Raw genomic sequence first — 12,020 nt, 5'->3', positions numbered from 1 at the left:
CGGAAGCCCACACACACGGACCAGTACCTCCTCTTTGACTCCCATCACCCTCTGGAACACAAACTTGGAGTAATCAGGACCCTACACCACCGGGCAGAACATGTTCCCTCTAAGCCTGAAGGGAAAAAGAAGGAACACACACATGTAAAGGAAGCACTCAAAACGTGCGGCTATCCTAAATGGGCATTCTTAAAGTCAGCAAAGAGGCACAGAAAAGAAGACCAGACACCAGCGAGGGAGGATAAGAAGGACAGACGCAACAACATTGTCATCCCCTATGTAGCCGGCGTATCAGAGAAACTCAGGAGAGTTTTCTCCAAGCATGACATCCCGGTGCATTTCAGACCCAGCAACACGCTCAGACAGAAACTGGTTCACCCGAAAGACAAAACGCCAAAACACAGACTTAACAATGTGGTGTTTGCTGTACATTGCAGCGAGGAATGCCCAGACCTCTACATCGGAGAGACCAAACAGCCACTTCACAAGCGCATGGCACAACACAGAAGAGCCACCTCCACAGGACAAGACTCAGCAGTCCATCTGCATCTTAAGGATAAAGGTCACTCTTTCGAGGATGCCAATGTTCACATTTTGGACAGAGAGGACAGATGGTTTGAAAGACGAGTGAAAGAAGCCATCTATGCCCACTGTCAGCGACCATCTTTGAACAGAGGCGGGGTTTACGACACCAACTCTCTGCCATCTATAATCCAGTTTTGAGATCCTTCCCAGACGCCTTAACGCCCACTCACATCCTGGGCCATCTGACCTCAGGAATTCGAATGATAAGGTGGGGCCAGGTTTCACAATGAACACACCCGAAACTCTGGCTGATTGGGACCCACACCCAGTTTCACACCTTGGCTCAGGCGATTAGAGGATCATCAGGGGGTCCTTTTGTCCCTCTGTGGGGGGAAACTCCCACTAGGTTTATATCTGGGACTCTCCACCATTTGACCTTAGAACTGAAGAAGCTTCTCGGATGAGAGGTGAAACGTCTTCAAGTAACTTAAAGAAGTCCAGACGCTTTTCTTTGACTACGATGACCTGGATGACTGAGAACCTTCACAGACAACAATAATAGCAAAAACAATCACGAGTAGCCTACGTATCTGCTTACTCATCACGATTGTTATACTATTTCCAAGTGGCATCTGCAAAACTCTGTGAAGCATCACTGCAGTGTCAAACTGGAGCTGTGAGGAAGGCAGGTATTACCATATGATTCCTCCCGTCTAGTCCAGGGTCTCCTCCCAGCTGGATATTTCCAGAAAGCCTTTAAAGTGGATCCTTCAAATGCCAAAAAACAACACTACAACCTCCTACTGGATCCAAATGAGTCCTCGTGTATTAAAGAGCCATTTCTTTTGGTCTTCACCTTAAGGTTCTTCTTCCTTGTCACAATAACAGTTCGGAGCAGTATGCTTGACAAGTTGGTGAATAAACAAAACAATACACCATTTCTTTCTTCCAGCAACTAAATGTAAGTGACACCTCTTTACCTCAAAGAACTTTATGACATCAGATTTGGAGCTGCTAACACTTAACAGCTTCATAACAGGACTCCACAAACTGATGGTTACAGAGGTAACATCTGTCAGTTATGTGTAATTAATGCCCCCTTCACAGAAACCGTGCGTGACATTTTCTGTCCGGTGCATTATAGTAAGCCCAGCATCTTTCAGTCCTGCATCACTGCCACCCACTGAGCTCCGGTTTTTGTCCTACAGATCTCCTACTTTCAGAGTCAGCTACTGCTGCTGCACGAGCTCCAGTGTTTGGCAGAAAGTCTTGGGTCCTGAAACTAAAACCCTCCAGATCTGAGCATCCTATTCAGAAACCCATTCAACACTGATATAATGGAGTGGAAGGAAGCAGCACTTTCACAGGGTTAATCACTCATCTCGCAGGCCCTTGCACTAGATTGAATTCCTGTATTATGTCAGCTGTGTGGCCTATAGATTTACCAATGCACTGTCAGCATGTGTGAGTTCTGCCACACTCTGTGGTTGGCATAGCTCACTGTGTTGAATTTTGATTGCTGCAGAGTTTTCTGAAAGCACATACAGCGAGGACCAATCGTACTATCATACTGTGCAGAAAACTGACCAAAAGTTGTTATTGATATTTTAAGGTGTAAATAAACATTTTGAATTCGTTACTACAAAGTTCTGTTTTCTGTCCTGTCAGTTTGTTTAGCAGGTGAAGAAGAACTGACCAGTCTGTACGTTTGGATTCTAGCTAATCCATGTGACTGCATTTAAGCGTTTTACAGCCAGCAGGTCACTGATGACCTGTCCAGGGTTTTATGAGACTTCATAACATTTTCCTTTCTCCAATCCAACAGTGATGTCATAATGTCCTTACTCAGTCGGTCTACATCACTGACTGAAGACAAAGCAATCGAGCAACCAGAAAACATTTCCTTGTTCATAACACCCATCTGCGCATCACAGTATAGGACATTTTTCTCTTCTTATCAGTATCAATTTATACTCTTTAATTGATTGGGTCTAAATCAATTAAATGATGACTTTAAAGGACCACAGAGCCCAGTTCTTGACCCTAACCTGACTGCCCTGATGACCAGTTTCAGTGTGGGGATCATCTCTTCCAGGAGGATGTCAGGGGGGAAACCCCGTTCCTCTAAGGCTGGATCTGCCACACCTCCGGCATCTGAGAGAAAAACACATTACGAATTTTGCGTTAGTAAAAAAAAGGATTAGACCAATATGGAAGACAAAAGCTCTCTGAGCTATCCGTGCTTTTTTGGTTTCAAACCTTCAGAGCTCTGGCGGAGTGTGTTGGCCTTCATTCGGAAGGCAGTGCGGAAGCGTTCCCGGTTAGTGAAGCCACCAGGTTTGGGCTCCTTGGAGGGACTCTCCTCGATGGAGTCTGCGTTTCCTGTCAGCTTCTTTACTGCCACCACAGACGGTCTTGAATTAGGAAGGCGAACACGCTCGAGTAAACTTAGTTTCTGGCTGAAGAGGGACAAACGAGAAAACAATACAGTATGGACCAAGAGAAAGCATGTGAGCACCAGCAAGTAAAGTCTTACACATCACCCAGCTGGGTGTGATCAGACACCGAAGAACGTTCAAGAAGCAAAGCAGCCAAAAGTTTAGGCAGATATTCAGATTAAAGCCACATTCTTTTAAACTTTAAATACTGATATAATTTTTCTGATCATCACTCAATTCCTGTTCTCTTCATTTTCTCCCACACCCCAAACTGTACTCGGGAGATGGCTGCTCCTCCCTGAATCGGACTAAGTCTGGAGGTTTGAAGATATAAAAGGGAGTTTTTCCTTCCCACTGTCGCCAAGTGCATGCTAATGAAATTTTTTTCACAATCAGTTTTGTTGTGATTTTTGTGTAATATAAGTTCTCCTGGTCTGCTGCTGCAACGTAACAATGCAGCTTTCCTGGCAGAAGGAAGACTCAAAGAACTGAGAGGAGATTGGTCTCCTTTACTGTCCAATGGCTGACAATATTTGGCAGCACAAAGACGAGAGCTCCCTGGGTAAAATAAGACTCCTGTGCCTTGGAAGAGGGAGAGAGGCGGGGTAACCAGAGCTGACAACAGACCAAACAAGGCCTCTGAAACGTGGAGCGTTCTCAGCGACTTTGCTCCCACAGCAGACACACAATATGAGCCTCTATGTGGCCTCGAGGCAGAATAGGGACGGCAGATTACGGCGCTGAGAGGCCGCAGAATAGGAAGCTGTAAAGGAAGAGAGAAGCTCTTTCTGACTGCTCCTCGGCCGAATAAAGAGCAGAAAATGGGATGTGATTATCCCGTGGATCTCTGTAAATGAGGCAGCGCAGCAGGTGAAAAAAATGATGCTCCTTATCTCCCACAGCTCTGCCTTCCCAAGACACACATGTTGGTTCATAATACCTGCACAAAGCTGCGGGACAATATTAAAAGATAATTTCAGTTATTGCAAATATGGATCTTATTTCCTGGTTGTTAGGATAACAAAGGGAATACACCAGGTTACATGGGTGGGACTCATTTTACTTGGAGGTAAAAGTGAAACTACTGATTTTAACAGCTCAAAAAAAGCAGAGAGTGTCCGACACATGTTCGTTTTTCCAAATGTGTTTGGTCGAACTGAAGGTTTTTCTGTTACCATTCTCTTGATCAGGTTTTTAGTCTCTGATACTTGTTTTTTGTTAATGCACTGTGTCAATTAAATGTTATGTCTCTGAACACAAAACTCTTACCTTGTTGTTTACATTTGTTTCAGCTGTGTCTCGTCACCCTCCCATATCCATTTCCTGTGTGAGCATTAAAGCTCTGCCTTTCCCTTTCGTTGTTGTTGTCGTTCCCGTTTATTCCCTGTCTGTTTCTGAGTTTGACGGATTTATTGACCCTTTTCTTTTCGTGGACTTTGAGATTATTCAGGCTGATGGTAGAACTCAAAGATTTGCTTTGTGTTTATTTCTGCTGCCTCTGGAATCAGTAAAGCTAAAGTTAAAGTATAGCAGCTACCTGGGCACCCACCAATCATCCAGTTCATGGTTGCAGGCACAGTGCAGCTAATCTCAGCTGTCACAGGGCAAGAAAAAGAGTGCATCGTGGGACAGTCACAAATACTTAAAGTACATGTGCATACTAGAGTTTTATATTTGTTGTGTAAACATTTTAATAGTGAATATCTGACACTGACTAGTCCTTTGACTTAAACTAAAATTGTTAAAAAGGTACTTTGTCGACATAGATGTCACATAAAAGACGTAGTTTACACCTGAACTGTGGTGGAGGAGAATCATGCATCTAGTAAAACTGATACACACACACACACACACACACACACACACACACACACACACACAATAAGTAGCTTATCGGCCTCTTGTCGGACATCGTCGCACTGTTGTAGTTTCTGGCCGCCGTCCACCTCTTCGCTCAGCGCAACAAGATAATGTCAGAGTGCTAATTTCCCAGCCGCTGATCCTAAAAGGCTTTTAAAACTCTGACTGCCTGCTTTTCACTCCGTTTGACTTCATCACTCAGCGTCTGCACCCTCATTTCTTTCCACTCTTGTTCTCCCTCCACATCTCCGTCTCATCTGAATTATGTCCCCGCTTAATACTACAAATACAAGAAAAATGATTGTAATCGTTGTAATGCAACCCTCCGGTTCAGCCTATAAAACAGACGCCATTAAGAACAGGTGACCCGACCTCTCTGCTCTGCTCTACCAGCCCGTGTATCAGAGCCGTTTCAGCTTTTAGCAGCAGTAACTTAATCCAGCGTGTTGAACACAGAGGCCGGGAGGCGTCGGAGCAGAACGCTGCGCTGTAATGAGCCTGTAACGCCACCTCTGCTGACCTGAGCTGATGCGAAATGGCAGGTTTAGCAAGACTACAGCACATTTCATATAATGGCTCTGACATGTGTTTGTCAGCACTGAATGATGACATCAAAGAGCAAAGTTTTTCCTAAGTTTAAGAAATCAAACTTTTAGCTGATTATGTACTCTACATTTGTGTGTGTGTGTGTGTGTGTGTGTGTGTGTGTGTGTGTGTGTGTGTGTATTCAACTAAAACTGGCTCTCATTTCCACTTCTGAACATTTTAATCCTTTAAGACCTACCATAGAACCAAGTCCGCCAGAGCTTATATTATATTTTTACCTGCTGTGGAGCCATTTTTGGAGCATTTCAAGTTGCTATACATCAATACAACCATTATAGCCCAAATTTTAATGATATGTCTGCATTAAGTGCATAGTAATTACATAAATTGCAAAAAAGTGCAATAAACTACAAAAAAATTTAAAATCGTTTTTGATTTTTTAACATATATTTCTAGTTAGAGAAATTTAAGAGGCTTATCCCTCAAAACTGTAAATACACAAACTAGTTTCCCTCCAAAGGAAATTTATTTTAAGTGTCTTCATAGTTTTATTTTTGAGATACACCAATTTTCATACACTGCAGGAAAAACGAAAAAATATATTATAGTGCAAATTTGCAAAATAACAGCATATGCATCAAAATAAAATATTTCCAGCAGTGCAATATGAGTCCTCAGCATCCCAGAAACGACACAGAAAGACAAAGTCAAACATAACTTTTAAAAACACCAGTATAGGCTCATAAGGCCACGATGGTAAAAAACGACATTTCCGCAAAACGACGTCACTTCCGGTTTTGGGCAGGTCATGCGGACATGCGATAGTTCACGCTGATGGACGTAGGAAGTGTTACAAACAGCTGATCGGATCGGCAAAGCGTGTTTCTGGAATATTATGTTTTTGTTGCTGCAAGTGCTTTTTATGCAGTTTTTGCAAAGCTATATGTGGAAGGAAACCGTGACCGAGGACAAGCTGATGGCATAAGATGTAAGTACAACTCCTCTGGTTTCATATGCAAAAAAAATTATTGCGCTAGCTTACGTGGTTGCAGTGCTACCGGGATTTAAAAATAGTTACGCAAAATGGAGCGTGTCCGCTCAGACCGGCTTTAAAGGGTTAATGCCAATGTATAAGTCCTAGCTTACATGTTGACTATATTAAGCACAATTACAAAAGTATAAACACGTGTTAGGCATCAATCACAGTGAAGTTGGTTCCCCCCCTTTGGAGCCACCAGTCACTGGGGAAAGGTGCATCCCCTGGTCAGCCTCTCACTGACCGGTGTATCCCCTGACCCCAGTGAGAGGCTTCTGGAGGTTGCTGCTTGGAAAACGCCCCTGTGATTGCTTCGGTTGCTAGCGCTCAGCCATAGTTTGCATGAAAGATGCAGACTTGCCTGCAAACACTTGCCAACAGCTTGCTGATTGGTTAAACTCAGACAGACAATGTTTGCCGTCAAAGTAAAAGTTGTGAGTACTGCTACAGCTACTTTGAAATGTCACATTGCTGCATCTGCTAGTATTCTGCATGGAAGTGCACCAAAAACCAGAACTGCATGCAAAATACAAGCAGATGCAGCAATGCTCCAGCAACCAAATCAAATCAAAATCAAATCAAATCACTTTTATTGTCACATCACATGTGCAGGTACATTGGTACAGCACATGTGAGTGAAATTCTTGTGTGCGAGCTTCACAAGCAACAGAGTTGTGCAAAATACAATAATGTAAACCAAAACAATCTCAAGGAAGTTTGTGGTGCAGCACCCTTTGCAGCCAATTTCACCATCTTCCAGAAACCTCTCACCAGCTGCCCAGTGACCAGAGGTTGATGGTGGTCGCAGAGTGGTCTCTATGCCTGTGTGACTGAGGCCTTGGGTAGGATAGAGTGCAAAGCAGGTGAGACCTTTTCACCTGTGCACTGGGTAATTTGTTTTTATACTGTGTCCATATGCAAACAACCAAGACCAAGGTTAGACAAGTGGCTGCTATGACTAACAGGTGAGCAGACAGGTGTCACTGACTTCACATGTGCTAATGCCACTCAGTCAGTCTGTGCGGCTTCTGTGTCTTTTGCAGGACTTTGATTAAATGATCTCATTATATCATTATATGTCGATAACCGCGGTGACACATCTGCAGCAGCTCAAGTTCAATCTGCTCCTCAAACCGAAAGCCTCAGTTGGAGTTTCACAACACTTTTTGATGTGGAGACTCATTAATGTCGCTCAGCAGGACGGAGAAAAATGAAAAGTCAAACCCATAGACCTCTTCTGAGGCCCTAATTACAAGATCTAAACTGTCACTCATAATTGAAACACAACTAATGGACTCGCTAATAGGTTTCCACAGAAACCTCTCAGCTTAAATGTCATTAAAGCAGCTGATGTGGAAGGCAGAGGGACGCGTGGGCGTTCAAAATTCATACGTCCCACGGCCATTAGCCCCGAGATTTATCCGACTGGTGAATTAATACAGGAAGCTATTTAAAGGCGGGCAGGGTGAGATATTCTAGGAAATGTTCATTAGTCTCTCCAGCATGTGGGGCTAATTAAAGCCCCGTCAGAAAGCATTTACTTTAGGCACAGCTCTGTGTGATTAACTGTGTCTCTGCATGGACACCAAACGGTGACCTACCTCGCCATGACCTCCAAGGTGTCCTTCCTGTGGACGGGGAGAGAGGAAAGGATCAAAATCAGGTATCTGCATGCAACGTAGGATTTAAATATCCTTTGATAAAGACTAAAAGTCAGAAGAGGACCAAAGCACGACAAAAATCCTCAGTTTGAAATCCACCGAGTGCATTTTTCTTGGTTGATGTTCCAAAATAGTGCAAACTGCTGATTCGTCTTTTATGTTTAATCTTTAATGAAAATTTTAATTTGAGTTTTTTTGCTTCTTACTCAAAGAAATCTAAAAGTAAAACTCTCCAGGTCAATCAACTTAGTGTTAAATCTGCAGATGCAAACAAAAAACAACATATTTAATGTTGTTTGCTAACTTAAGGTAATGCACGAGGACTATAAAAGTGACTGTTATGTTTTGTGGTACTTACCTGAAACAGGGAAGAGAGATGACAGTTTCGTAAAACCTCCAAGTGGCAATAAGGTCTTCCCTGATTGGATTGGTGGAATAATATCTCCAGGCAGACTTGAGATGGGAAGACAGGAGATCAACCAGAAGTTATAACAGCGCTCAGCTTAACTGAGTCCAGAAAACATAGAAAGTCTCAGCTGGACCACGCAGAAAGATGCCGATGCCGTCAGGTAGCGTCTCACCTGGATGAGGCCTGCAGCCGGATGTCTGCGCTTCTCAAAGTGCTTCTGTCTGTGCTGCTCCTGGACCTTCAGAGCCAGGCCCGAGCCCAGAATACCCTGCAGCCATAAAAACAGAAAACACGTCGCTCAGTGCTCCTGCCGTGCTGCGGGACGCCAGTGCCGAGCAAAATGTTAACACCTCGCCTTTATCTTGGTGAGGGTTAGCAAAAGGTCACAGCTTGGCTCAAAAGTCCTCCTTTGTCCACATCAACCAACGCAAGCAGATGTTTTACACGTACTTATTCACTCGGCTGCTCATGTATCACATACATGCAAACACATGACCTCCTGGTCATTAAGGAGGTGCAGGGCGGTGCTCTGCTAGCTGTATCCATGGGACTGATTACAGCTGATAACCTTCAGTGGGAACATGTTTTACCCACATGTTCTCATCGCAGAGTAACTGATGCTTCCAGAATGTGGAGGCTCTGGTTCGAGTCCCACTGAGACCTGCTTTCACTTGGTCGAGTGTCGGTAAACTGTGGGTGTAAAGTAAGGCTCTTTATTAACAATAGCCCTGCACAGTAAGAAGGTAGAGAGTGACACATCATAACCCTGGGACCAGAGGACGCCTGGTGTATAAACGAGTGACACCAGTGGTTGATATCACGGCACTAACTGATGCCCCGGGAGAGAACTGACTGTTTTCTTATACTGAAAGAGGCGACACTTACTAATAATCTAGCATTAAAGTGTTACAATCAACTTGTGTTGCACATTTTTTCTTCATAAATAAAAAGGTCAGAATTACTTGTGCAGTTCATACAAGACAGATTTCCTAACATGAGTATGTATTGATTGATTTATTCGGACTTAAATGAAACCCTGCACCATCAGCAGCGGTGTGTAGAGGAGAGCGCACTCACTGCAGGCAAAGCGAAGAAGGACACTCCGATCAGAGCGAAGGTGCCGGCTAGCAGCCTCCCAGCCCAGGTCTTTGGGGTTTTGTCCCCGTAGCCGATGGTGGTCAGTGTGATCTGAAAAACACAAGGAAGATAAAACACAGGCAGAAAATCTTTTAAATTAAATCACTAAAATTCGACACAACAGCCTCGGCATCCTTGTTTCAGCAGTAATGTTTCCGTGGAGACTCATCTCTCTCTGTGACCTTCGTATCGATCCGTTAAAGGGCTCTTCAGTGTTTCCCGGAGTCAGAGGATCGCCCTGAAAAGCAGGCGGTGACAGTGGAACATCTTGTTGAAGGACATTCTGGCGACGCAGATGCTCGCTGTCATGGAGCTTGAACTTTTGGCCTCTCTGGTTGAAGGACGGTCGCTTTAATGAGGCATTGGTGCTTCCCTTGCCAGAGGCCCTCATTAAAGCTCAGAGCTCTGCGAGCTTTCAAACGGGATTCACCGGAAACCCTCAGGCTTTCCACCGGCACATTACTAGAAACTAAAACCTGATTTTTTCCTGTCCTCTTGGCAGAAATCCCAGATTTGATTTAAAGCCAAAATATTAGCAGTTGATGATTTGGCCAGGCACCATCTGTCCACCGAGCTGCAGCCAAATCTACTCTCACCTCTAAGCTGCCAAAATCATTTCCAGACAAATAATTTGCAGAATTCAAGACAGGATTTTTTGTTTCCAGCAACAAAATTTCAACAATATGCATGTTAATTCACTGAGTGCAGTGTTAGTCGTAAACTTGGAGCTTGTTTTTTTTAATGCACGTACCAGCCCCCACCAAAGCGCATCAGCGTAGGTGTCAAAGTCCTGCTCTTTGGGCTGGGCCGTGGGGTTCTCCTGGTCAGACATGCTCACAGAGGCGTCATCCTTTTCCACCAGGTAGACAAGGAAGGACGCCAGGATGAGAGACAGGAAGCCGATGTACCAGGCTGTGATCAGCTCCTGCAGAAAACAGGGAAATATTTGAAAGAAGCTGATATTTTTTTATTTTAAATCCAATAAAAGACTGTTCTAATTCATTATTTACACATTCACAGCTGAGCAGCAGATTCCGGGTCTGAGAAATGAAGCCAACAGCCGCAGTTCCTCTAATGTCCACCTGAGGCTACCTTCAAATCTGAGTCAGTTCCTGCAAACTCCCATAAACTTTCTAATTGCTTCCAGTTTAGTTTCTTTACATCTTCAGCTCATGTGAGTGCTTCACTACACTTTACTCGATACTTCAAGCACTTTCAGTCGTCTCAGAGCGACAGCCGACTCCTTCCAGAGAAGTGCACATTTCCATAATTATATTTTCCAGCAACTTCCTTTAAAATGCTCACACGTCAGGAAGCAGGAAGTGTGCTCGGGTCTACGCCTACCTTACTGTGCGCGTAGATGGCAGAGCCCAGCAGCTTCCACGTCCCTCCTCTCCGGTCCATGCGCAGCATCCGCAGGATCTGCAGGAAGCGCAGGCTGCGCAGGGACGTGGCCAGCACATTTCCCTGGTTACGCACCGCCACCACCGGCACCGAGGCAATCAGCACGAAGATGTCTGAGCCGAAAACACAGCAGACAAAACCTCGCGTAAAAGACTGTCAGGGAAAAGCTTTCTTCACATGGTTAATGAGACTGACCCGACACGCTGATTCAGTCGTCTTTGTGGGACGACGAGTTCCTAACAGGAGCTGAACATAAAGACGCCGACGAGATGCTCCTAATACGTTTAATGGTTTTAACACACAAGGAGAATTAATGTGAATGCTTCTTCCTTCAAAGTGCCGCACAGCACATTATATTAGCTGTAAAATATTTGGAGGGTATTATTAACATAAAGTATATTCCCTGTGTGCACTGTGTTACTGCACACACAGACTCACTCAGTAACCACTCGTCAGTGCACGCTGGTTATTACACCAAGCTGGATGGTTGAACAGAGGAGCTGTCTAAAGCTTTTAGAGCCTGGATCAGATTTTAAAGGTTGGTGATGAATAAAAAAAAGCCTTTCATGGCATCACAAGCTGTAATTCTTGTCCTGGAAGACTATTTCTGTGTTTATAGGTCAAGGCATCTGCAGGAAATCGAAAACTCATCATCATCATCCAAAACCGTTTCCCAAAAACTGCAGAGAAGTCTGCAAAATAGTGAGAGTCGCTTCATCTTCATCTGCAGAGCTGCTGTCATTAAAACCAGAAAACGTAAAAGAAAAAGCTGTTTTACAGGAAAACTGACACCCACGTGCTGCAGCATCGCATCAAAAACACATTATGACGGAGCACATCTTGCTGCTATGTAAAGATTTACGTCACAGTAGCTACGTCCACCTTTACACTCTGTATGGTCTAACAACTGAAACAATCCTGATTTTCACTCTTGTGAACACCTGCAGATCTCACTGAAAGTCGAAGTTGACATTTACAGGTGCCAGAAAATGACGGAAACAAAC

The 12,020-nt window shown here is 44.2% G+C and overlaps 1 protein-coding gene across 3 annotated transcripts in view; it reads right to left on the bottom strand.

Annotated features, from left to right (window-relative positions):
* The window catches only part of kcnq3 (potassium voltage-gated channel, KQT-like subfamily, member 3), a 116,622-nt gene that overhangs the window by 16,253 nt on the left and 88,349 nt on the right, over nt 1-12,020 (bottom strand). For all 3 annotated transcript variants that reach the window (XM_026149175.2, XM_026149178.2, XM_026149177.2), the window contains 8 exons: nt 10,957-11,129; nt 10,364-10,537; nt 9,553-9,663; nt 8,648-8,743; nt 8,425-8,519; nt 8,007-8,033; nt 2,785-2,984; nt 2,574-2,679 (listed from right to left, as the gene is read on the bottom strand). In XM_026149175.2, coding sequence (XP_026004960.2) covers nt 2,574-2,679; nt 2,785-2,984; nt 8,007-8,033; nt 8,425-8,519; nt 8,648-8,743; nt 9,553-9,663; nt 10,364-10,537; nt 10,957-11,129 — 982 coding nt within the window. The remainder of the gene's footprint in view (nt 1-2,573; nt 2,680-2,784; nt 2,985-8,006; nt 8,034-8,424; nt 8,520-8,647; nt 8,744-9,552; nt 9,664-10,363; nt 10,538-10,956; nt 11,130-12,020) is intronic.

The sequence above is a fragment of the Astatotilapia calliptera genome, chromosome 18 (genome assembly GCF_964374335.1).
Source record: "Astatotilapia calliptera chromosome 18, fAstCal68.1, whole genome shotgun sequence".
Taxonomy (NCBI): Eukaryota; Metazoa; Chordata; class Actinopteri; order Cichliformes; family Cichlidae; genus Astatotilapia; species Astatotilapia calliptera.
Note: the sequence above shows the minus strand (reverse complement) of the source record. Positions and strands in the feature narration are given on the sequence as shown.